The sequence below is a fragment of the Vipera ursinii genome (genome assembly GCF_947247035.1).
Source record: "Vipera ursinii genome assembly, chromosome: 4".
In the NCBI taxonomy this organism is placed as follows: Eukaryota; Metazoa; Chordata; class Lepidosauria; order Squamata; family Viperidae; genus Vipera; species Vipera ursinii.
The window spans coordinates 71,741,073-71,766,653 of record NC_139514.1 but is presented as its reverse complement, the minus strand read 5'-3'; the positions used below and the strand labels follow the sequence as shown (position 1 = coordinate 71,766,653).

General features: G+C 38.2%; 1 protein-coding gene across 1 annotated transcript in view; it reads left to right on the top strand.

The window, feature by feature from the left end:
* The window catches only part of CLCN4 (chloride voltage-gated channel 4), a 66,508-nt gene extending 47,988 nt beyond the window's left edge, over window positions 1–18,520 (top strand). The window contains exons 5-12 of the mRNA XM_083362792.1: window positions 1,597–1,719; window positions 2,016–2,222; window positions 2,325–2,405; window positions 8,619–9,164; window positions 12,164–12,350; window positions 12,711–13,103; window positions 15,639–15,855; window positions 18,186–18,520. Coding sequence (XP_083218918.1) covers window positions 1,597–1,719; window positions 2,016–2,222; window positions 2,325–2,405; window positions 8,619–9,164; window positions 12,164–12,350; window positions 12,711–13,103; window positions 15,639–15,855; window positions 18,186–18,276 — 1,845 coding nt within the window. The 3' untranslated portion in view covers window positions 18,277–18,520. The remainder of the gene's footprint in view (window positions 1–1,596; window positions 1,720–2,015; window positions 2,223–2,324; window positions 2,406–8,618; window positions 9,165–12,163; window positions 12,351–12,710; window positions 13,104–15,638; window positions 15,856–18,185) is intronic.
* The last annotated feature ends 7,061 nt before the right edge of the window (window positions 18,521–25,581 follow it).

Genomic DNA, 25,581 nt, shown 5'->3' with positions numbered 1-25,581 from the left:
GCCTGCCAAACAAACAAACAATGGCAAGCTTAACCAAAGGTTAAATATATTATTATGCAAAGTGAAATATAATTGTACATTAATTTATGTACTAAGTTCATATGAACTATAAGTCATAATGCAAATACTGTGTACATATTGGTTATATTTTGAGTGCACATATATAACCTGAATCACCACAGAAAACTTTTATTTCCTTAAAGAGTTAAAGAAAAAACTTTACATTTGATTGGAACAAAACTGGTGCTTTATATTGTGTATATGTAAGGATTAAACCAGAAACAAAATGGAACATTTGTCTAATATGGACTGGAGAATGTATCTCACAATGATGCCAATTTGCCAGATATAAATATTAGAGAAAACTGTTAAAATGTTAACAATATAGAAGGAAATGGCATCAATTGTATGAATATGCATTGATATTTGTGATAAGAGACCAATCAAGAATACATAATTGCAATGCCATACACGTGTGTTGTTGCATGAGTCCTTGGTTTTCTTTTAAATAGACATGCATAGGATTGAGTGATATCTGCTTATGAAATACATGATTATGTGGAATCAGTTATGGTTAGTCCTTCTATAGCTAACAATTTTATTGTTAGAGTAATCAGAACAGCTGAAATTGTACCTACTGTTGTGAAATGATTCACAATTAAGTTCTTTTGTAATTAATTTAACTTCTAAAAAAGGGTACTGTACAGAACGGTTCGGGGGTCCTCTTCACGCTCGTCGCTCCTACAGGGCAACTTCCGACCCTCTTCAAGGTCCCACGGCAGGAGAAAACCGGATGGTGGAGGGAGCGATTGCCCCAAACGTCCGCCAGCACCGCAATCACAAATATTACAGCTATGTGCTGCAAAACTTATTGTTTTGATTATTACAATACTAGAGGATTATTGTACTTCTTTCCTACCATCTAGAGCTGAAGACCATAAGGAAAACTGCATGCCCACTGTCCATTCCAGCATGTCCCAAAGGGCCACTTATCTCCATTGGGCTTACCTAGCCAACATCACCCAGCTATCCTTTTCTTGCCAGTAGGCATCCAAATTACTTCCTAGTAATTCCGTCACTGCTCATCATTGTTAAGAGATTTCAGCTTTTTGTCTCCATTCCATAGAAGTAAATTACCACTTAACCATCAGGCCTTGCTGACAGCTGATTTGGTGCAGTGGCCAGAGTAAGGCAGGAAAGAAGGTGGGCATATGTCCCTCCCATCTTCCTTGCTCATTTATTTCAATTATGTGGGAGTAATGGTTCCTGGATTTTGGATATGTTATTTAAGTTAACCCACTTGAAATACCTTGGTTCAAAACTCTATGAGTTTTGATAAGAGACAGGAGAGTTTTGGTAATATATAGATGCATCAGACTGCAGATTTCAAAGATATAAATAAATAAATAAATATTGTGGTTGAATAAGCCATATATTACACACACACACACACACACACACACACAAATCTTGTAACTTAGTTGATGAAGAGATCCTGCTTCATATTCTCCCACTCTCCCATACAACCATCAGAAATATGCCCCTTTTTGGACTGACTTAATAGTGATCTATTCTTGTTTCTTTTCCCTTTTTTAGGGTGCCAGTGTTTACATTCTAAATTATTTCCTATACATCTTATGGGCATTGTTATTTGCTTTCCTGGCTGTCTCCCTTGTCAGAGTCTTTGCTCCTTATGCCTGTGGATCTGGAATTCCAGAGGTAATGTCTCCTTGCCTGGTTGGTATGACTTTGCTGTTGGGAGTGAGAGGAGGAGGGGATAATTTTCTACAACACAACCTTTCAGACAAAGTCAAGTCTGAAGTCCCTGCTAATGGAGATGAAAGTAGGAAAAGGAAAGGAAATTGTTGACTTTAAAGCTGGCTGCCTGGTTTATGTTTTTCAGTATGGAATATTCACCTATCTTGAAAAAGCAAAAGAATTGCTGATCTGCCTAGACTTCCTAGTATTTTCACAAAAATCCAACCAGTCAACTTTTGTTTATCTTTCTCTTTCAGATAAAGACCATCTTAAGTGGCTTTATTATTCGAGGATATCTAGGCAAGTGGACACTCTTAATCAAAACTGTAACTTTAGTTCTGGTGGTATCCTCAGGACTCAGTCTTGGCAAAGAAGGGCCTCTTGTGCATGTAGCCTGCTGCTGTGGTAACTGCTTTAGCAGCCTCTTCTCCAAGTATAGCAAGAATGAAGGAAAAAGGAGAGAGGTACTGGTAGTTTCACCATTTCCTCTGTTCACCTCACTTCACTAATATTCTGTGAATATTTTCCGCAGACTACTAACATGTGGATGAATGTTTCCATGTTAGGTGCTGTCAGCTGCAGCTGCTGCTGGTGTCTCTGTTGCCTTTGGCGCACCCATTGGGGGGGTCCTTTTTAGTTTAGAAGAGGTAAGAAGTATTTTTAATGTCATAAGCTTTGTGTGGCATATTTTGTTGGTAGCTGTTCCTGCATTGTTTTGCTTCAGACAGTAGGTGGCAGTCTTCATGCAAAAAATAAATTATAGCCCAACCTACCAAAAACCTAACTGTAAAAGACAAACTAGGAATAAAAATTAAAATAAACAAAGTAGTTAGAGAACACCTGTCTGATCTTGAAGAATATAAATCACCAGAACCTGACAGATTACATCCCAGAGTTCTGAAGGAGCTGGCAGATATCTCAAAACCATTGTACCATATCTTTCAAAAATCTTGGAACAATGGGGAATTACCTGAGGATTGGAAAAGAGCTGATGTGGTTCCCATCTTCGAAAAAGGAAAAAAGCAGACCCAGGAAACTACAGACCAATCAGCCTAACATCCATACTTGAGAAGATACTGGAAAAGATAATAAAAAAACAGAATTGTGAACATCTAGAAACGAATAAAATTATAACTAGAAGCCAGCATGGGTTTGTTAAAAACAGATCATGTGAAACCAATGGGAAAACAGGAAACAGGACAAACCAAAGGTACAAGTACAGATTAGGCAAAACCTAGCTCCAAAACAGTAACTTTACGGTACTTAAACATGAGTCAGCAGTGTGCGACAGCAATCAAAGAACCTAATTCAATCCTTGGTTGTATAAATAGAGGCATAGAATCAAAATCATGTGAAGTATTATACCACTTTATAAAGCCTTAGTAAGGCCACACCTGGAATACTGCATCCAGCTTTGGTATTGTTGAATGAAAAATCTTCATCAGGGTCCACTCCAAGCTGGACCTGGTTTGTGCTGAGTTTCTGGCTGGGGGGAGGGAGAAGTTTCTGCCTTTTTAAAAAAGATTCTCCTTTGGAGAAATATATTCTGCCTTTATAATATTTCCCAAAATATTTTTCTCTGGGGGAGGGCTGACTTCCCACAATCCCCCCTTTGTGCCATAAGACAAGGCTTTTCAACCTTTTCACCCATTTTACCACTTTTAGAATAAGGCAATATCCAAGTACCACCAGTCGCCCAGCAAGGTGTCAAAAATTTGACCAAAAAAAGAGAGGAAAAAATGATAAAATGCAGGTAGTCCTCGACTTACAACAATTTGCTTAGTGACTGTTTGAAGTTACAATGGCACTGAAAAAAGTGACTTGTGACCATTTTTCACACTTATGACTGTTGCAGCATCCCCAGGGTTATGTGATTTACATTCGGATGCTTGGCAACTGATTCATACTTATGACATTCTGTGTCCCAGGGACATGTGATCAACTTTTTGACAAGTGAAGTCAATGGCTGGGTGGGGGAGCTCATCACTTAGGTTGCAGGGTGCCTTTGTGGGGGGAATCCATGGGTCCCTGGTGCAGGGGGGTGGGTGCCTTCCTTCGCTCCCTCTCTCCCATTGTCCCTACATTTCTTCTTTCCTTCCTTTCTTCCTTCCCTCCCTTTATCCCTTCCTTCCTTCCCTCCCTCTCTTCCACTGTCCCTACTTTTCTTCTTTCCTTTCTTTCTTCCTTCCTTCCCTCCTTCTTTGTACATTCATTCCATCCTCCCTCCCTCCCTCCCCTCTTTGTCCCTTCCCTCCTTTCCTCCCATTGTCCCTACCTTTCTTTTCCTTCCTTTCTTCCCTCCATCTTTGTCCCTTCCTTTTGCAAGCAGGAAACCTTGCACCGGACTTGCAGCTAGGGATTTCTCTCTCTCTCTCTCTCTGTGTAACACACACACACACACACACACACACACACACACACAAACACACACTTTCCCTGGCTTGCCCCCACATCTGGGGTTTCCTTCCTGGCAGTCCGGGTCCTGCGAGAGGGCAAGCGGGGAAGGCGGCAGAAACGATTGTGTCGAGCCCGTGTGTGGGGGTGTGGGGGTGTTTCCAGGTCTCACTTTTCCCCTTTGCAAAACAGGCTTCAATTAAGCTGCGCTCTGACTTCGGGCGCTGTTCCTTGGGAATCCTCTCTCCCCACTAGAAAAAGCAGGGCTTTTACTCACTTTTCACATTGCGAAAGGTTGAGTCGTGCAAAGCGTGGCAGCGTGAAAAGCAAGTAAAAGCTGTGCTTTTTGGGGTGGGGAAAGAGGATTCCCAATGAATGGTGCCCAAGTCTCCCCACCCCCAAAAGCAGGGCTTTTACTCGCTTTTTGCGCTGCGAAAGGGCAGTGGCGTAGCGTGGGTTGTCAGCACCCGGGGCACGGCAAGTAATTTGCGCCCCCTAGCCACATTGCACGCCTGGCACCCCCCCTCCACAGTGGGTGGCGACCCGGCGGCTCGGATCGGATTCGCACAGCCAGCACTGCAGTGAGAGAGAGTGAGTGAGCCAGGCAGGGGCAGAGAGCTGCGAGTGCGAGCGCGCCCCCCCAGATGTTGTGCCCGGTGCAGCCGGCCCCCCCTGCACCCCCCACGCTATGCCACTGCGAAAGGGTGAGTCGTGCAAAGTGCAACAGCATGAAAAGCAAGTAAAAGCCCTGCTTTTGGGGATGCGGAGACTCGGGCACTGTTCCTTAGGAATCCTCTCTCCCCACCCCAAAAATCAGGGCTTTTACTCATTTTTTGCGCTGCGAAAGGGTGTTATGCAAAGCGTGGCAGTGTGAAAAGCGAGTAAAAGCCCTGCTTTTGGGGGTGGGGAGGAATGGGATCAGCGTTTCTCAGCACGACTTCTGAGCATGGCTCAGCTGATCCCAGGCTCCTGCGAGTAAAAGCCCTGCTTTTGGGGGTGGGGAGGAATGGGATCAGCGTTTCTCAGCACGACTTCTGAGCATGGCTCAGCTGATCCCAGGCTCCTGCCCAGCTCGCTTTCGGAAAAGAGGTTGCTTGCTAAGTGAACTGGGCAGCAGCCCGGGATCAGCTGAGCCACACTAAGAAGTTGTTCTGAGAAACGCTGATCCCGGGCTCCTGCCCAGCTCACCTAGCAGGCAGCCTCTTTTCTACAAGCAAGTGAGCTGGGCAGGAGCCCGGGATCAGCGTTCACATTTAGAAGCTATGTGTGTAACAGAGTTCATGCTTTGGTTAAACATGGCTACACTTTGGTTCATAATTATAATTTAAGATACAGTTTTTATAAAGAATAAACCTTATATAAATGAATAATATGTTATTCATAAGCTATATGCTATTCTACAATAGTGTGCACTATTCTACAAGTATACTTTAAGTTAGTGTATATAGTTTCTCTCTATTCCTCCAGCTTACCATATCTCCTTTCTTAAAAATACCTTTGTTAAATGCCTCCATATGCCTATTCCTTTAGCAAAAATGGAAAATTACAACATGTACATTTCTTGTGTACCTCACACTTACTAGGCAGCAAGCAGCCCCAAAATCATATGGTTATGGGGCTGCAGGAATCCCGAGTCATTGCACAGCATGAAATCACAGTCACCCCTGGAAGCCTCCACCAGTCTCAGCAATGCAGTGGAAAGCTTCAGCATCCAAGAAGCCCCAGCAAGTGCCAGCAAACATTCATTCACCTGGTTGTCTTCTCTCCCAGTTCCCTGTGCTGACATTTTGCCTTTTGTACCCAGCTGCTGAAACAGAAGCCTCTTGGTGGTTTTGCACTCTCCTATTGCAGGGCTTTTCAACCGGTGGTACGCATACCACCAGTGGTACGCGAGTCCCTGGCTGGTGGTAAGCAAGCCGAGCCTACAGTGGGGGAGGCAACGAGTCAAAACACAGTCACACAGACCTGGAGATCACCTGGAGCTGCAGAGCTTGCCAGAATCCCCAGGATCTGTGGCGACATGCTAATTGGAGCTTCCGGTGCACCCGGAAGAGAAAAGGAGGAGGGTAGAGAGAAGAAAAAGTATAAAAGGGGTAGAGCGAGTAGAGCGGCGAGCGAGGAAGGGTGAGTGAGCAAGTGGTGTGTTTGGGGGGAAAGGGCTAGCAAGCGAAAGGCTCCTGCCCAGCTCGCTTGCGGAAAACATACTGCTTGCTAAGTGAAGCCCCAGGATCAGCGCCGGGTAGCCCGCTGATCCTGGGGCTTCACTTAGCAAGCAGTATGTTTTCCGCAAGCAAGTGAGCTGAGCAGGAGCCCGCAATCAGCATTTCTGAGCACGACTTTTGTAATCTCATCAGCTTCTAGCTTCCTGGCTCCAACCTTTCTGAAATGATTGTTGAATTTGCATTTCTACAGACCTGGTTTCTGCTGAGTTTCTGGCTGGGGAGAGGGAGAAGTTTTTGCCTTTTTAAAAGATCTTCTTCATCATTCCTTTGGAGAAATATATTCTGCCTTTTTAATATTCTCCAAAATATTTCTTTCTTGGGGGGGGACTTCCCACAATAACCACATTACAAAAAAGATGTTGAGACTTTGGAAAAAGTACGAAGAAGAGCAACTAAGATGATTTAGCCTGAAGACTAAAATATATGAAGAACGGTTGCAGGATTTGGGTTTGGCTAGTCTAGAGAAAAGAATGACTCAGGGGAGGAGGGACATGATAGCAGTATTCCAGTATTTGAGAGGCTGCCACAAAGAGGAGAGGATCAATTTATTTTCCAAAACAGCAGAGGGCAGGACAGGAAACTAATCAAGGAGAAAAGCAACCTGGAATTAAGCAGAAACGTCCTAACAGTGAAAACAATAAAGCAGTGGAACAGCTTGCCATCAGAAGTTGTGGGTTCATCACTGGAAGTTTTTAAGAAGAAACTGGATTTGTCTGAAATAATTTAGGGTCTCCCGCTTGAGATGGGGTATGACTAGAACACCTCAAAAGTCCCTTCCAGCTCTATTCTGATTGATTAAAATATTTTTATACCACTTGCAAGGCCTTACAATAGTTGAAAACATCCTAAAAGTAGGATTGTAGAAGAGGTCTATGAAGTAAGATTATCCAGAAAAAAGTTTTTCTGTTTTATCTTCAACTGTATTTTAGTGACCACAATGGGTCCAGTAACTCACTTGTTAAATGAAACCATGACTGTTCTTATTGTAGGTTCTTCAGCTTTCCTTTGCTTTAATCTGTGAAAATTATAAATGCAAGGAGTTGCCTTTTTTCACCATTGTATCTGTGAACTGTTGCTGTACAAGGCAGTTGCTAAACAAGGACTACTATATTCCTCAATTGCAATATTTATGATTTCTCTGAGCCTCTACTTGGCAGGAAGATGTACTATTAATCCAGATGCTTCCTTAGCTGTTGGCTGGCCTGGAGGATGAAGTCATTTACATGGGTATATAAAGAACAAAATGAAATACCTTAAGATGCATGGAAACCATCCATTTTCTGTATCGTAGAAACCATTAGCATAGCAACAGTTGTTAAGAATAACTTGCCACATATATATCCTTTTTAGAAGACGGTACCAAAAGATCATATTATAAATTGGTGGGGATGGTAGGAATCACTGTACTGCTAGGTAGAAGTGGCTGTATAATAAATATTTACTATGTTGAAAAGGCAACATACCTCGTTTAATATTCAATTATTTTATTAAATGTGATACGAATGCACTTCCCGTCATTTGATTCTTTAAAATAACTAACCATGAACCATATGGTAAGATTGAAAGTTCATATAATTTTACAGTTGTATCAAACCAATTTTTATGTGGCTACTAATAAAAACTAGGAGACAAACAATTATATAAAATTGTATGATAAAATGTAAGTATAGGATGAAGCTTTTACACTATATTCTCTTATTCACAAAATGGATATTCTATACCTGTAGAATTCTTTGGTACAATAGTTATAGGCAGTGGTGGGATTCAAATACCTGAACAACCGGTTCTATTAGGTGATGCAGGCCTGGGCCTCCAATGCCTAGAACGGACTTCTGGAAGTGGTATCCATGCACTTCCGGTGGGCTGTTCTAGGCCTGGGAGGCCTCTGAGGCCTAGACTGGACTTCCAGAAGCCAGCCAGTTTTCCAAATTCAGGTAAATTTAGCTACTGGTTCTCCCAAACCGGTGTGAACGGGCTGAATCCCACCACTGGTTATGGGATCCTAGTATCATTTGAAAATGTGAAAGTAGCTTGTCTGTTAAATTATCTCTGCAATGTGTTTGCGTAATTCTAATAATATTTGCAAAGATAGTGTAATCTTTAATCACTTTTAACCTTCTGCAATCCTATCCATTGACTTCATTTTTATCAATGCACAATAATATATCACTTTCACAAATATCTGCAAAGAAAAACCTTTGAAAGAATTGGAGATAATTACTAATGGTTTCTATTTTATCTTAGGTGAGTTATTATTTTCCCTTGAAGACTCTCTGGAGATCTTTCTTTGCTGCACTTGTTGCAGCCTTTACCCTGAGATCCATCAATCCATTTGGAAACAGCCGCCTGGTCCTCTTTTATGTGGAATATCACACCCCTTGGTACATGGCTGAACTTTTCCCCTTTATCTTACTTGGAGTTTTTGGAGGATTGTGGGGGACGCTTTTTATTCGATGCAACATTGCATGGTGCAGGAGACGTAAAACTACTAGGCTTGGAAAGTATCCAGTCATAGAGGTCATTGCGGTCACTGCCATAACTGCTATTATTGCCTATCCCAATCCTTACACACGAAGGAGCACCAGTGAGCTTATCTCTGAACTCTTCAATGACTGTGGAGCCTTGGAGTCATCGCAGCTCTGTGACTACATAAACGATCCCAACATGACTAGACCTGTGGATGATATTCCCGACAGACCAGCTGGTGCAGGAGTATACATGGCTATGTGGCAGCTAGCTCTAGCTCTGGTTTTTAAAATCATCATTACCATATTCACTTTTGGCATGAAGGTAAGTTGGAAAATCAAACATAGTTTAAGAAATGTGATCACCTAAGATCTGATACACTGAAACAAATATACCATTATAACAATAGCACTTACTCATATACTATTCCATAGTGCTTTACAACACTCTCTGGGTAGTTTACAATATCAACTTATTGTCCCAACAATCTGGGTCCTCATTTTACTGACCTTGGAAGGATGGAATTCTCAACCTCTGATTGTGGACAGAGTTAGCCTGCAATATTGCATTCTAAACACTGTGCCACCAGGGCTCCTTCTTTTACTTATCCAAGTAAAACTAAGGGGAAGATTGCACTAAAAAGGATATCTTTTTTATACCACATAAAATAGAGACCTAAATTGTTAACAGTACATTAAATCAGAATCAGAATAGAGTGGAAGGAACCTTCAAGGACTCTTAATGTCCGAGTAAACAGCTGGTTGTTCCACAGTGAACTTGCATGGTTGCCCCGCCCCAGCCAGGACTCACCCAGTTACTTCTTCTTCATCAGGAAGCAGTCTTAGAGTATCTGGCTATTCAGGGGAGCAAGAGGGTTGATTTCCAGAGCTTCCCCTTTCCCAGGGAAGTTTCTTCTGGCTTAGAAACTGTTCTAAGCCTAAAACTGTGGAGAATCTGCAGGGAGCCCTTCTTCCGGTGGAAGTCACAGTTACTGTTTTTGAGCCAGTTTTCGCCTAATCTGTACTGCACCTTTGGTTTTTCTTGCCTATGTTAAAACCTTGCTTTTCTCCTCATAAAAATTTCATGTTGTTAGGGCCCATTGTTCAAATCTGTCAAGATTTTTTTTTTGGATCCTGAGCTTATCTTCTGGGGTGTTGCCTATTTCTGCCAGCTTAATGTCATCTACAAATTTGATGAGTTCCCCTTCTATTGCCTCATCTAAGTCATTTATAAAGATATTGAAGAGTACTGGGCCTAAGACGGAACCTTGTGGTACCCCACTGCTTACTTCCCTCCATGTAGATTTAGTACCATTAAGGACATCTCGTTGAGTATGGTTTGTCAGCCAGACAAATCCATCTGGTGGTGATGTTGTCTATCCCACATTTTTCTAGTTTACCAAGAAGTAGGTTGTGGTCTACTTTGTCAAATGCCTTGCTGAAGTCTAAGTATACTATGTCCACAGCATTTCGCTGTTTTACTAATTTAGTCACTTTGACAAAGAATGAAATAAGATTGGTTTCACATGATCTGTTTTTAACAAACCCATGCTGGCTATTAGATAGATAGATAGATAGATAGATAGATAGATAGATAGATAGATAGATAGATAGATAGATGTATGTTCTCAGATCTATTTTTTGATTATCTTTTCCAGTATCTTCCTAAGGTTAGGATTAGGGTTATTGGTCTGTAGTTTCCAGGATCTGTTTTTGCCCCCTTTTTTGAAGATGGGAACCACATCAGCTATAATAAATGCTTTTTCATATGATTTATGACTATTTATTTTTAAGGCTTTTTATTTTTGCCCTTATTTTCTTTTCAACAAATTTGTCACCCACAAGTTCCATAAATTTGTAGGGCAAGTATTACAAATGTTTGAAGAACAGTGTAGATATTATCAGACTATTTGAAATGCTGGACCATTTGCTAGTTCTAAATAGGTTAAATAGGTTGTTACTGAGACTGAATGTTTGATACTAAATTCATCTGCAGATCACACTGGCTTCCACAATCATCCAATGTTCATCAAAATGACAAAACATGATGTAATGAAGAAGCACTACCTTGAAAATATCAAGTACAAGATTGATAATATGAATTATAGAATGTAGTTAAGATAATAAATCAGATAATCATTGGAAATTTCAAACTATTTTGGACTAATGGCTTCCCACATCTACAGCAAAATGATAGTTGTCCCTGCTTGCTGTAGTAAGAAAGAAAAATAATCTCTGTAAGGCCGTTAGAACTTGCTCGACATTAATTTTAAGAAAATAAGGTGCAAAAACAATTTGGTATTTATTTAGCAATACCACTGATGGGGAAAATCATAGCAGTAATTAAAATTGTTTATTTTTTCATGCTATGATTCCTTCATATGCTGTCTCTTCTGCTTTTGCTTGATTAATTGTGAATGGCAGAATTGATACCTATCTTGGAAAATAGCCAAGGCATTAAGAAGGTGTTAAGTCTCTGAGTGAACAAAAATAATGGAGTTTTCTGAAGTATTTATTTTATTTATTTAATCCCATTTGTATCCCGCCCTTCTCTGAAGACTCAGGGCGGCTTACAATCTAAGCACAAATCAATGTGCTTAGCAATAGCCTTCATTCTATGTATATGCCTGCTTATTAGGGCTTTCGGGGGGCCCCCCAAGTGGCATTTTTACAAAGTCAGCTTATTGCCCCCAACAATCTGGGTCCTCATTTTACCTACCTCGGAAGGATGGAAGACTGAGTCAACCTTGAGCCTGGTGGGATGCGAATGAAACAAGAACATTTAGTAAGAAGACTTCAGTAGCCATTGAAATAATTTATTAAATCTAATAAATGTAACAGATTTATATTTAAAGTGAACTTTGAAATCACCATTAGCATAGGTACTACAGGTAGTCCTCAACTTATGACCACAATTGAGCCCAAAATTTATGTTGTTACATGAGACATTTCTCAAGTAGTTTTGCCCCATTTTATGACCTTTTTGCCACAGTTGTTAAGTAAATCATTGCAGTTGTTAAGTTAGTAACACGATTGTTAAGTGAATGTAGTTTCCCCATTGAATTTGCTCATCAGAAGGTCACAAAAGGGGATCACATGACTCCAGGACACTGCAGCCATCATAAATATGAACCCTTTGCCAAGCATCCAAATTTTGATCATGAGACTGTGTGGATGCTGCAAGCATGAAAAATGGTCATATCACTTTTTTAGTGCTATTGTAACTTTGAACGGTTACTAAATGAACTCTTGTAGGTCGAGGACTATCTGTATTAAATTGTGCTTGTAATAATTTGGTTTTAACTTCACTTTATGTTATTTGAGATCCCTTCAGGACTCTTTATACCCAGCATGGCTGTAGGAGCAATAGCTGGTAGAATTGTTGGAATTGGTGTGGAACAGTTGGCCTACCATCATCACGACTGGATCATCTTCAGAAACTGGTGTAGACCAGGAGCTGATTGTGTTACTCCAGGACTATATGCAATGGTGGGAGCTGCTGCGTGCTTAGGTACCATGTATTATTCTTTTGTTGCAATTGTTGTTCTGTATGATGTAGTGCAGTATCTGTTTATACCCCTAAATTTTGCAGTTTAAAAAGTCATGAATATTGTACCTAAAGATTCCTTGGACTGAAGGCACCATATCCATTTGGGAATGAAGAAAACCAAGGCTGTACACTAATTCAATGAACGATGCCCCTGGGTATCATGCAGTACAACTGCAGAGCTGCCTTTGTGTTTTGGTTTATAGAAAAATGTTAACATTTTGTAGTTGATTCCATTTATGAAACTGCATGTCAGGTTGCAAAAACTCAGAAGTGGTATCTTCTATATGACAATCCTACACAACAGTTTCTTTCTTTTGATAGGTGGAGTTACCAGAATGACAGTCTCGCTTGTCGTGATCATGTTTGAATTAACAGGAGGACTAGAGTATATTGTGCCTCTTATGGCTGCAGCTGTTACTAGCAAGTGGGTTGCTGATGCTTTTGGCAAAGAAGGCATCTACGAGGCACATATCCATTTGAATGGCTATCCATTTCTGGATGTAAAAGATGAATTTACCCATAGAACACTGGCTACTGATGTTATGAGGCCCAGGCGTGGAGAACCTCCTCTTTCTGTCTTGACTCAAGACAGCATGACTGTTGAAGATGTGGAGACATTAATCAAGGAAACAGATTATAATGGCTTTCCAGTGGTGGTTTCTAAAGAGCGCCTTATTGGCTTTGCACAGAGACGGGATTTGATTCTTGCAATAAGTGAGTTGCATCTGTTTCATGTAGAGGTGATTAGTTTTATGGGTGGCCTAGAAGAAAGTTAGGTAAGAAATGAATTGTGTGCAATAGTATTCTAAAAAGATCCCAATGTCCTCTCAGAACTATGCATTTAATTTTCCCTTTGCAAATTAGCCTTTAGAAATTTTTGATTCTTTTAAGAATAATAGAATGCATCCTTTCTTGTTACTCTTTGTAATAAAAGAAGTATTGCAATATATATTAACAATTATATTCAGAAATAGATTGAATGTCTATACAACTCTTCTGTCTTCTTTTTCTTATTCTTTTCAAAGTTAAGGCAGAACTATATTAAATTGATGCATAGAGGAAGGTGAGAGAGATGAAAGCAAACTCACTACAATTACAAAAGTAGACATATTTACCATAAGAAGACAGGGCAAAAGTCAATAATTTAAATAAAATGTAATAATTTACATGTAGGCTTGAAAGCTGCTTGGAAGATGATGGCAGCTTGGGATTTGCTAATTTTCATTTAATGGCTATTACAAGATGAGTTTAAGTGAGACATATTCAGTACAGCGCCAATGTGTTAGAAACTGACAAGGTTATGTTATCAGAGGTTAAGAGTTGATTTCAGTTCCATGATTGATGGAAAATAGTTCAAAGGGAGAGAGAGAAACTTGCACTGAAAGCCTTTTCTGAATATTAGCATCAAGCAAGAAATATCATTAGCTAGCCTTTGTTTTTGAACAGAGGATATTTTTTAAAAGCCTATTAGCATTCTGGAGATTTTAGCACTCCTACACAGTGAAAATAGAAGGAAAGGGAAATAGTTGCATTATTTAGCAGTAATTGTGCTGTGATATTGCTGTGCGCACACATTAGAGAGAAATGCCAATCATAATAATATTATATGCTATAATTAGCTGAAGATATATATCAATACTGAGCTTAATGAAGAGTGTAATTTAAAAGTCAAATAGGTGGTTTCCTAAAATAAGGTTTAAGTTGATTAAGTTTACCCATTGGCAACCGCTTCAAGAATGTGACATTTAATTCTATTCAATAATCATAGTGCTAAGCCAACAACAAGCCACAGTATGGTTTCATGTTATATATACTATTATTAGACTTCATAATCCTTTGCCACTTGCATCCCTTCCTAAGCTCAGATTCCCTTCTGTGTTCAAACTAGTTTGTTGTTTTATCCAAATACTATCAACAATATTTTGCTCTTACAAGATTTTATTCTTTTATTCAATCTACCTGACTGCTCAATATGCAAATATGACTTCTGAAAAGCTTGTCTGTGTCTGGAAAGCAATTGTTTGTGAACCAACAGTTTAATTGGGTGAAAGAAAGCTTGTGAGACTCCGTTGTAAGTTGCTTCAGAGCCCCTACAAGATACTGCTTTTTTATACCTTTCCCAGAATATAAGAAAAGATAACCCTAGACAGCATTAAAGATAAATGTTGGTGTGCATTGCTCTACATTTTTCAGTTAAAATGATTAGGGGTATGCTCCAAGTCCTTTCTATTGAACAGCGTCATCTGGTGAGACCCAACAGGTGAACCTTCCCTCAAGATCTGGAGGACCCCTAGTCATTTAAATTCAGGAAAGGTATGTAAACCTGGCTCTTCTGTCAATCACTGGGCCAAGATGAAAGTTTAACACAGCACATGTGAATTTAGGATAGAGTATTCTGGTGCCTTGGGTCTGTGTCCTGGTTTAATTTTGTTCAGTTGTGGTTTTTGTTGTTGTGAGCATCAGGATTGAATTGTAGCAGCCAATCTTTTAAATAAATGCATACACTTTTATTTATTCCTGTGGAATTGAAGAGGCCTTTGAGGATCTCCTTGAATCTGCTGTCATATTGAATGTAGCAGAAAAGTTCTATAAATGATACCGTCACAATGAAAACTCCAAGGCTGCAGTGATCCAGTTTCAAAGGGTTAGGATTATTCAGAATTTCATTTGACACTTTAAACAAAATGGACTGTTCTTGGGCTTGTGCAACAGGTATAGAGGCAACTGCAGAAGCCCAGGAGAAGTTAGAGATTCTTATAGATGAAAATTTTGCTTGCTCTGAAATATGTTCTCTCTGTAGCCTTAAGGTAAGCAGCTTGGTTTGTGACCAGTGAAAGCAGAAATGCAGCTATCTACTTCATCTCTTCTCCTTTGCTCCCATCAAAGGAATTCAAATCAGTTAATTTGAACAACAGGAACAAAGTCATCTTTGCCTTTTTTTTTAGCCTTTGTAGCTTGTGTGAATGCATGCAGATGGATTTTTATAGGCCTGAAGCTTATGGCCTCAGATATGAAAGGATGCTGATCATATAGAAGAATATGGTATTCTAGAGAAATTATTTTATATCAGAATTATCCCTAAAAAAGGGAGCTGGGATAAATCTGGCATCAGCATTAGTGTGCTGGGACAGATGCACTTACTAACCATCCTGATCTTAGAAGAACCATTAAGATCATCAGAAAACAGTAACTATTTTTCTCTTGAGATAGATGTGCAATAGTCATTATATGTCTGACTTTTTCATACAGAAAATGCAAGGCAGTGCCAAGATGGTGTAGTAAGCAATTCAATTGTATATTTTACTGAAGAGCCTCCAGAGGTCCCTGCCAATAGCCCTCATATGCTGAAGCTCCAGCGTATTTTGAATCTGAGCCCCTTCACTGTCACAGACCACACACCAATGGAAACAGTGGTAGACATTTTCCGAAAACTTGGACTCAGGCAGTGTCTTGTCACACGCAGTGGGCAAGTATACAAATTATTTTTGTTTTCAAAATTATGGTATTTCTGTTAAGGGGAGGGGCTTATTTTCTGGAAAAAATCATTCCAATCCTCTCCAGATACATGTAATGTTAGACCTGGAAAATGAGCTGGTTTGGATTACAAGGGATTCAAGTCTGTGTTTATAAACAAGTAGCAATGCAATTTTTGAAAAATAACTTAAAACTAAAGTGAAATAAAAGATTCAAGGTGCCTTTGAAGCCCCTTTATAATTTTTCAGTAACAATATTAAAGCAAGAATGTAAGGAAAAGATACCATTGAAATAAAATAACAAATCCCCAAAATTATTAGCTACCGTATTAATGCTGTTTATAATTCATTTAGCTAGCAAAGGCCTACCCTCTAGCTCAGAACAATATATATTATTTTTGCTATTTTGATTTAGAGCAGAATTCATAATACATGTATGTAATTAAGCTTCATATTTTGGTCAAGCTACTGCTAAATATGTATTATTTTAATCTTTTAAAAAAACTATTGCTGCTACAGAGAAATGCCAGCCAAATGTAATTGTTAGCAAAACTTTTACTAAAGTTTTAACTTTTACCTAGACCTACAGTAAACACTTATGCATGAATGATGCATTAAGGGAATTAACTAATGGAGTTTTATTTTTTTATAAACTGTAAGTCCATGGGATTTATAAGCCTATAACAAAGTAAGGAATGAAAAAAATAAGAGACAGAAGCTAAATTGAATGAAACAGACCCTTGAATGTAGAATATGTCCCTCAAAAGTTCAATCATTCTGGAGCAATGAGAGAAAGCAAGATGCAGTGCTGGAAGTGATGAAGACCTACTGAAGCTATAAAGCAAGGCTAGAGGAATATTTAGTGCTTTTTCCAATTTCCTCATTGGCTGAAAAGTAGACAGATTCTGTTTTTGATAAGCAACATTCATACACTAATACTTACAAGGGGCAAAAGTTAGGAACCTGTACCACCAACAGTTTCCATATCAGTACAATTAAATTTCACATTAAATTAATGACAGTATATTGCCTTATACTGTTCTGATAATATGTAAACTGTCAGAGAGGGAATATTCATAAGGATAATTTAATTCAACTTAAATTAATGAAAACATTGCCTTACACGTAGAAGAGACTAAATGCCTGAGATATTGTGAATTTGACCCAGTCTTAGAAAGATGCTGCAAACAGCAGTATCCAAGTGTAGAGAAGACAGGAAGGCTATTTATTTGCACAACAAGCTTGAGAGGAAAAACTGAGCCATTTGGAGCCAACAAAAGTCACTTTGTTGGCCAAACAAGATTTGTTGTCTTTGCCCAATGCCATCTCTGCCCTTTTAGCCAATCTACACAGTGGCACTCTTTGGTGGTGGCACTAGAGCTGACGTAGAGTCCCAGGGCCAGCTGTCATTGCCCCCAGGTATCTATTTCAGCCTCAGTAGCCCCTCCTGGCAAGATGTGCCACCACAAGTCCCATGCCCTGGCCAACCACCTCAGTGCCACAGCACTGTTTAGAACAGTAGGGTCAATTATTTGAGGCATTGGACTGTTATAATTAGCACTGATTATTCAAAAGGTTTTGTTGTCAGGTAAGTTAGTAAGTCTGCATTACATACAGTTAAGTTTAGCTTGACTATTAATTTTACTTCTATTTTTTACCATTGTTTTTCAGTTTTCTTAGCAGCTATAGCAACCCCCCTCTAAAATAATTGATAAAAACTCATGATAAATAGAATGAACATATATTTGAGAATTTCAACCCTTTTGCATTGAAGCATGCCTGTGAGAGAAAGGGGAGAGTATATAATTACTGGTTTTGCAGGAAACTTTCTTTAAATGTGATGTATTGACATTCAGGTCACAGTTCAGGAGCCCCTCCCTTCAAGATTTTTGCAATACTTTGATGTATCAGTCAGTCTCTTTATGCCCTGCGCTGAGCTTCTTCTGCTTTGGCCTGGAGGATCCAAACAGTTTCTGCAAATGGTTTGGGAGAGATGATGTAAAGTTGGACAAGTTTGAGCCTGCTCAAGAAACAGCCTTAACTAAGTGCATTGAGGAATGCATCCAAAAGCTGAGAAAAATATAATGAAAGCTCTGTATTCATAAAAGCAATGCATTGTGATGATTTTTTTCAGTTCATAAATGCAACTCATTCTTTTTTAAAAATTCCCATTTCTTTATTTTTAAAGAAAGGAAGAGCAGGGTGTCTTTTTGAAATTGATTGTTTTGTGTTATAAGTTTTGCCTGCAGGAGAATTTGAAAAATGAACGAGACAGACTAATGATTAATCACAATATTGTTTCTTTCCTTTCCTTCTTCTCTAGGAGGCTTCTGGGCATTATCACCAAAAAAGACGTGTTAAGGCATATGGCTCAAATGGCAAATCAAGATCCTGAATCCATCATGTTTAACTAGGCTGTTTCTAACAGATAGGTCCAAATCTTAAAGGAAAAGATTCCTATTGAACTGATTGAAAGGAATTCAAATAGCTCTTCATTTTTTGTTAAAATAAAATTTAAATTAATACAACTTTGTTAAGAGCAGAACCCAGGGAAAATTATAACAAACTGAATGTTTGAGTTGTTGGTAAATGTATTTGAAAATTCAGTTCAGCTACGGGCTATTTTTCCTGACAACATGTTTCCTGGGAACATGTCATAAATACAGTCCTTGCCATGGCACATTTTTCCCCTTGCCCTGCCTACAGTATCCCATTAATATAAAGGCATTTATATTATTTTTATCTGCATTAATCATCTTTACAAACATTTGGGAGCAGAGAGAAGCCATCATCTTGATAAAAGATATTAAAAACAGCAAGCATATCTATTCCTACAATATAATCAAGAATGCAAAATGTTTTCATTGCACATGCCCTCTTTCATATTTCTTAAATTTGGATTCCCAAATTAGGTTATTTTCTAAAGCTGCATACTTTTGTGAAGAATGTTCTTGCTTTTACTATTTTTGCAGAAGTTCATAGATATTGTAGAAGTAAAGGGGTATTTCAGTTCACTTTTAGTGCTTTTGTTTAGTCTGAGTTATTCTGTTCGTTTGTAATAAGATGAAATTATTTGCAAATTCTGTCATTTTTATGATGAAATTTTCTTCTTACTGTTTTCCCATACATGAGTATGATGTCAGGTAGAGCACATAGGGTTATATATTTTCCAGGATAACTGACATTAAATTGCAATTCTGGCCACACATTTTTGTCAAAAAGTATTTTGAACAATAAGCTTCAGTATTCCTAGACAAAAAAAAATATTATTGGAGGGAAAAAACATACTAACACAGTTTTTTTCCAAATGTATTCTTTCTTTCTGGAAATATTGTATATTTATTTTATGTCACAAATAGATTTTACAGTATGAAATATTTTATAAACCATCTTAGAATCAGTTTAACTAATTTTTATAGTTAAAAGTACAAACAAGTTTGAAGTTTGGACATGAATATGATAAATAAAATATTTGCCATTAATAATCTTCATATTACATGTCTCAGGCATTTGATTTTTGGGATGCTCATTTATTACTAGTTCCTAGAAGAAATATGTTGAAATGGACTCCAGGAAACATCAAGATGGTTTCCCAGCTTGTAACCCTACTAACATTAGCACATATTCTATAGTATCTAGTTTGTTAATAAATTTATTGATTGATATATATATGAAATCTACTTCTTGTGTAAGCATGTTCGATATTTTGCCAAAAAATTACCCAATTGAAGAAACCATGGTTCTCAATGCCTGGAAAAAAGAGATTTGATATTAAGCTGCTTATGACAACATGGTATTAGTTTTAAGATTTATCAATATATCACTGTCTGGACACATCACCCAATTTTAGAGACTGGGAATAATAATTAGAATTAACAATAATTCTAATAATTGTCAGGATTTTTTTTTCAGAATTAATAGAGGAGACTTACCTTTATAGAAGAACACCAGAGAATATCTATTGTATTTCATTAAAAATGCAGTTTTCTACTTCTTCAAATGACAGGAAATAATAGAACAATAATATTTGCAAAATAATAAAATTTATCCAACTTTCAAAAAGTTATTAACCATCCTTGCCTTTTAAATCAAAGAAATGGCTGTTCTGTGAGAAAGCATGTGAATTTGAGTGTGTGCTTGGAGGCAAAATCTAGCATTAGGCGGGTCTGCATAACCAAGCCACAATGCAACCATTTTTAGAAACTGTTTTTAAATTCTTTTCTACTTTACATCCAAATGCAGTTTTTATACCTCTAACAAATTAATTAACAAATTAATCTGTACAACACATGGAACTGAATGGAAATATGGGGGACTGGTCTGATAAATATTACATTTTAAAAAGTATTCAGAGAGACGTTCAGTGCAATAATCAACCTGGTTCTGTCAAGAGTGAAAATTTGGCAGCTACATGTCTCTTTTGTTTTCATCTTGTCATTAGAGTAAGGAGATGATACTTTCGACTGGGTTAGTTAGAGAAATGAAACCTCCAGTTATTTGGATGTTTGCTGAGAGATGGCTGTCTGGAATCCTGTCAAGGACATTCTAGCAGGTGTGAAGATGATAACAGACAGTTCCCATAACAAAGAGAACTTGTTTACATGAGCTACGTGGACATCTGGGAGGGTTGGTGGGGAATGTCATTGTGATGTGCTATATAAGTTTGATGCCTTGGGCTTTTAGAGTTAGTTTTCCTTCACCTATATCATTCAATGTATTCAATAAACCAGTAAGCTTTTCAGAAATGAAAGTAATCCTGGACTTTTATTTGGATATTCGAGCTGGAGATTGACATTAAACTAATTCCCATATGCTTTGCAGCCTACCTGGGTTTGTCTCCCAGGAGTGCTGGTATATTGTGAGTTCTGAAATGGAAAAGAAGAACGATGGAGGGTCGCCTCACAGAGAAGCTGCTCTCCAGAAGATGGTGACTATAATTCAGATGGGAGAGATCGATGTCAGCGGAGGCTCACCCAAAGCAGAACACTGGATTGTTAGAGCAAACTCAAACTGCTAGAAGAGGAAGAGATACAGAGGTTCCTTGACTGGCACCTTGAACTATGTGGGTGAGTGGCCTTAGGAAGGCAACAGAAGCTGAGTTTTCTCTGGCTCTATCTGAGCCTTGGCCAATGAAGGTGTCCAAGAGGGTGGAAGAATGGGGGGAGCTGGTGGATTGGAGAATCCCTATGCCAACTTGCAGTCCTTCTGTGGAACAAAGTTCAGGGGATTGGAGGTTCAAGGAGCTGCCCACTGAAATGGTCAAGTCATGGGTTCAGCTCATTACCCTATTATCCCATCTCCATCTTCATGACAGCCAGTAGCTTTGCTTGGGGACCAAGACAGCATGAGTCACCCAGTGGGGGGAGCAGAGGACAGTATTCCAGGCAGATTATCAACAGCATACTGCTCAAGATATTTGACCTCGTCATGCAGGTGAGAGACAGCTGGCTGGCTGAGGAAGCAAAAATAATGTTAGCGAGACCAGAAGAGGGAAACTCCATCAAGGACATTCTAGCAGGTGTGAAAATGATAGCAGACGGTTCCCATAACAAAGAGAATTTGTTTACATGAGCTACATGGACATCTAAGGGGGTTTGAGGGAATGTCATTGTTATATGCTATATTTGATACCTTTTGCTTTTAGAGTTTCCTTCACCTATACCAAACATGTCAAACTCAAGGCCCCCAATGGGTTTACATCTGGCCTGCAGGGCTGCCCTGGAGACGCTTCGACCCACCTCAGCCCTGCCAGGTGCTCTGCCTGGGTATGCACACAGGAGCCGGTGAAGGCACCAAGGCTGGCAGTACCCGGCAGCAGCTGCAGCTTGTTGACCACTCAGCTGCTCATTGGCCGACAGTGATAGCCAGCTGGATGTGAGCCCTGGACAGCAGAGGGCAAGCGCACAGCTTTGCTCTCGAGCTCCTGGGCACCAGGACCCTGCAGCCCAGTCTAGCCCAACCCAGCCCTGCTTCCCTTCCCAGGGGTGCCTGGCTGTCTTTACTTCCTTCTCGAGGCTGCTGCTGCTGATGCAGCCCTCAATAAAATTGAGTTTGACATCCCTGGCCTACTATATCATGCCATGTATTCAATAAACCAGTAAGCTTTTCAGAAATGAAAGTAATCCTGGACTTTTATTTGAATATTTGAGCTGGAGGTTGACAGTTTCTCATATACAAAAAAGTATAATAGTTTTCAACATACAAATAGATATGGGAAATATGTTATATATTTTAATCATTATACATTCTTATGTTTAACTATTAGCTTATAGTATAACTTATGAGCAATCTGTGGCTTTTTTGTTTGATATATGCTGAAAAATTATCAAAAGCAGTTATATTTCTGTTTCATGTTATTGCTGAAGAAGAAAAACCCAGCTTGATAAAATATATTCTGAATTCCAAGCTTTGATAATGCACATTATTAAAAAAAACCTACATGTAGCTCTACCCTGATTTATGCTTTATGTTTTATTAAAATGTAATAATTTTAAAAGTTAAACACAGTAAAATTGCAGATCCCACAATTTATGTACTACATATCAAGATATAAACACCAGAAGAAACAAAAATACAGATTTTTTGAGTTTCTTGTATTTGACAATTCAATTATAATATCTAAATTTCATACTTACTATCTTCCAGAGTGTATCTTAATGCACAATTTGAGTTCTAGCTATTGAAAAATATAGACCCTTATTATTGTTGTCCAGATGCGTGGGAGGAAGATGAAAGTTCAACACATCTGAATGCCATCAGATAGGTGATGGCCATTCTGTTACACTATTGAACTATTGTTACATATGTGGGGAAGGAGGAAAATTACATTTGGGATATGTGTTTAAACAGGAAGAAATTCAATTTTAAAATGTATTAGGAAGCATATTTTATTTTCTATCTTCTCATTAGTATCACTTTCTGTGGAACTTCAGTCTGGATATTTAAACCTAAATGAGTATATTATTAACTGAAATGTGCAAAATTCTTCATTTTTATCATTCAGATTCAGAATAAGCAATAGCCAGTATAAATTCAAAATTTAAATTATAAATGACATTTTTGATAGAGCCATCATGGCACAGTGGTTGGAATGCAGTATTGCACACTAACTCTGCTGATTGCCAGGAGTTCGATCCTAACCAGCTCAAGGTTGACTTAGCCTTCCAGCCTTCCGAGGTTGGTAAAATGAGGACCCTGATAGTTGAGGGCAATATGCTGACTCTGTAAACCATTTAGAGATGAAAACTCCAAGAGTTAGCATATATTGAGAATTCATGAAGTATTGAAGAATATTGACATAGATAGATACGAGCCAGGGTGGCGCTGTGGTTAGAATGCAGTACTGCAGGCTACTTCTGCTGACTGCTGGCTGCCAGCACTTCAGCGGTTCAATTCAAGGTTGACTCAGCCTTTCATCCTTCCGAGGTCAGTAAAACAAGGACCCAGATTGTTGGGGGAAATATGCTGATTCGATAAACTGCCTAGAGAGAGCTATTGTTTGGCAAAATACAGAGTACCCAAGGAAAACAAATAAGACCTTGCAAAAGAGTATTGATCTTTATCTGAATCCTAGAGAGGGTGTTTAGGTGTACAGTTTCATGAAATATCATACTATGTGAAATAGATTAAAGCCAGTGAACTTGATATACTACATTCTGTAAAATATGGGATTAAGGTAAGTGTAAAAAAATGTCCCCTAATTTATGCAAATCACACTACGCTAAACTTTGCACTGCATGCTGGATGACAGTATAGGCTGATATATTTCGTGTCTATCAGTTCTCAAATGTTACATTTCAATGCTGGTATCTAACACTGAAATTATATTTCTCCACTTGGTGTATATTATTTGACATGAGCCAGGTATAAGAATTTTGGAGATGATTTGTTTCCATTCTAATAGAAGCAAAAACACAGTAACATGAATAAATAACATGATTTATTTACCTAGAGGTAGGTTTACTATTGGATTTATTATAATAAAATATATTCACTGAATAGTGATAAAAATTGTCCCACGTTCTAAAATACACTGAGTTTTCCTTCTCTTTTATCTTTAATGTCAATCTGTCCATTTCTGCACAATCTAAAATTTTCTTAATTAGTTCTTCTGTTGGTAAATTTTCATTTTTCCAGTATTGGGCAAATACAATTCTTGCTGCAGTTAATCCATGTAAAATTAAGTATATACAATCTTTCTCATAGTTTCCTCCTATTATGCCTAACAGAAACAGTTCTGGCTTGAAATTTATATGTTTTTTTAGTCATTTTCTCCAACCATATGTGTATTTTTACCAAAATCTTTTAGCTTTAGTGCATGTCCACCAGATATGATAATAAGTACCTAGTTTTTGTTTACATTTCCAACACTTGTTTGACATATTTTTAAACATTTTCGCTAATCTCACTGATGTTAAATGTCATCTGTAAAACATTTTGTATAAATTTTCTTTGTAAGCCACTGCTTCCGTTAATTTAGCATTTCTTTCCCATAATCTTTGCCAGTTTTCTAATTCCATATTATGTCCAAAGTTCTTTGCCCATGTTATCATTGCTTCTTTTACTTGTTCCTCTTCCATCTTTAAGCTTAACAAATAGTTATAGAGTTTCTTAATAACTTTTTCATCTGTTTTTAGCAGTTTCTGGTCAAATTCTATCTGTAGATTTAGCTTCTTTTTCATATCTCATTTGAATTTGCAAGTATGGCCACCATGGTAAATCAATACTTTGTTCTTATAAATCTTCTCTGTCTTTCAGTTTCCCTTCATTGTCCAAAATATCTTTATAGGTCACAACTTTCTCGTAGTTAATTAAATCTGGGTAAGCAATTGCTTCCATTGTTGAAAGCCACCCATGTATTTTAATACAGATTTTTGTTTTTATTTTTTCCCATTCTAGAAGAAGTGCATTTCTTATAAAATGGTTTTGAAAGTATATATTTTATTCTTCCCATACCACAGAAAGGCATGCCATCCAAGTTGTAGGTCATGCAATGTAGGTGCACTTTCTTTTGCTTCTTGTAACATTTTCAGTCCAATTCTAGCTTTTTTTCCTTGCCAGATAAATTTCAGTATTGTTGTATTTAGTTCATCAAAAAAGGTTTTTCCCAAAACCTTTTCTTATAGATATCGTTTGAAATGAAAAGAGTATTTTTGGTAAGATATTCATTTTCACTGTTGCTATTCTCCCCAGCATTGAAAGTTGTAAGTTTTTCCACTTTTCCAGATCCAATTTCATTTGTTTTAGCAATCTTACATAGTTGTCTACTTTTATTGTTGCACGTCTTACTGTTAAAGTAAAGTATCTCGTAAAAGTCTTTAATTTTTTTAAATTGTGTTATTTTGAAACTGTAATTCACCTTTTGGGTCTTGCAACTTGTTTATCAGTTTTTTCTCTTTTTCTTTTTTCAGTGCATATGCTACATCTCCCTGGTTTATTGGCATTTTCAAAAAGGTTCTTAGCCCTTTTAATCTGTTGAGCCATTATTTCCAACTCTACTAAGTTTAGTTTATGTTTTATTATCTCCATTTGCTTTTTTGAGTTTCTTTTGTGGGTCTATTTGTAGTTCTAATTCTAATTTTCTAAATTTTTCCTTCAACTTTAACTGTTGTTGTTTTCTTTATTTATTCTTTTTAGCAGCATAAGTTATAGCCAGCCCTCTGAAATATGTTTTAGCTGTGTCCCACACATTTTGAAGCAATATCTCTTCATTTATTTTT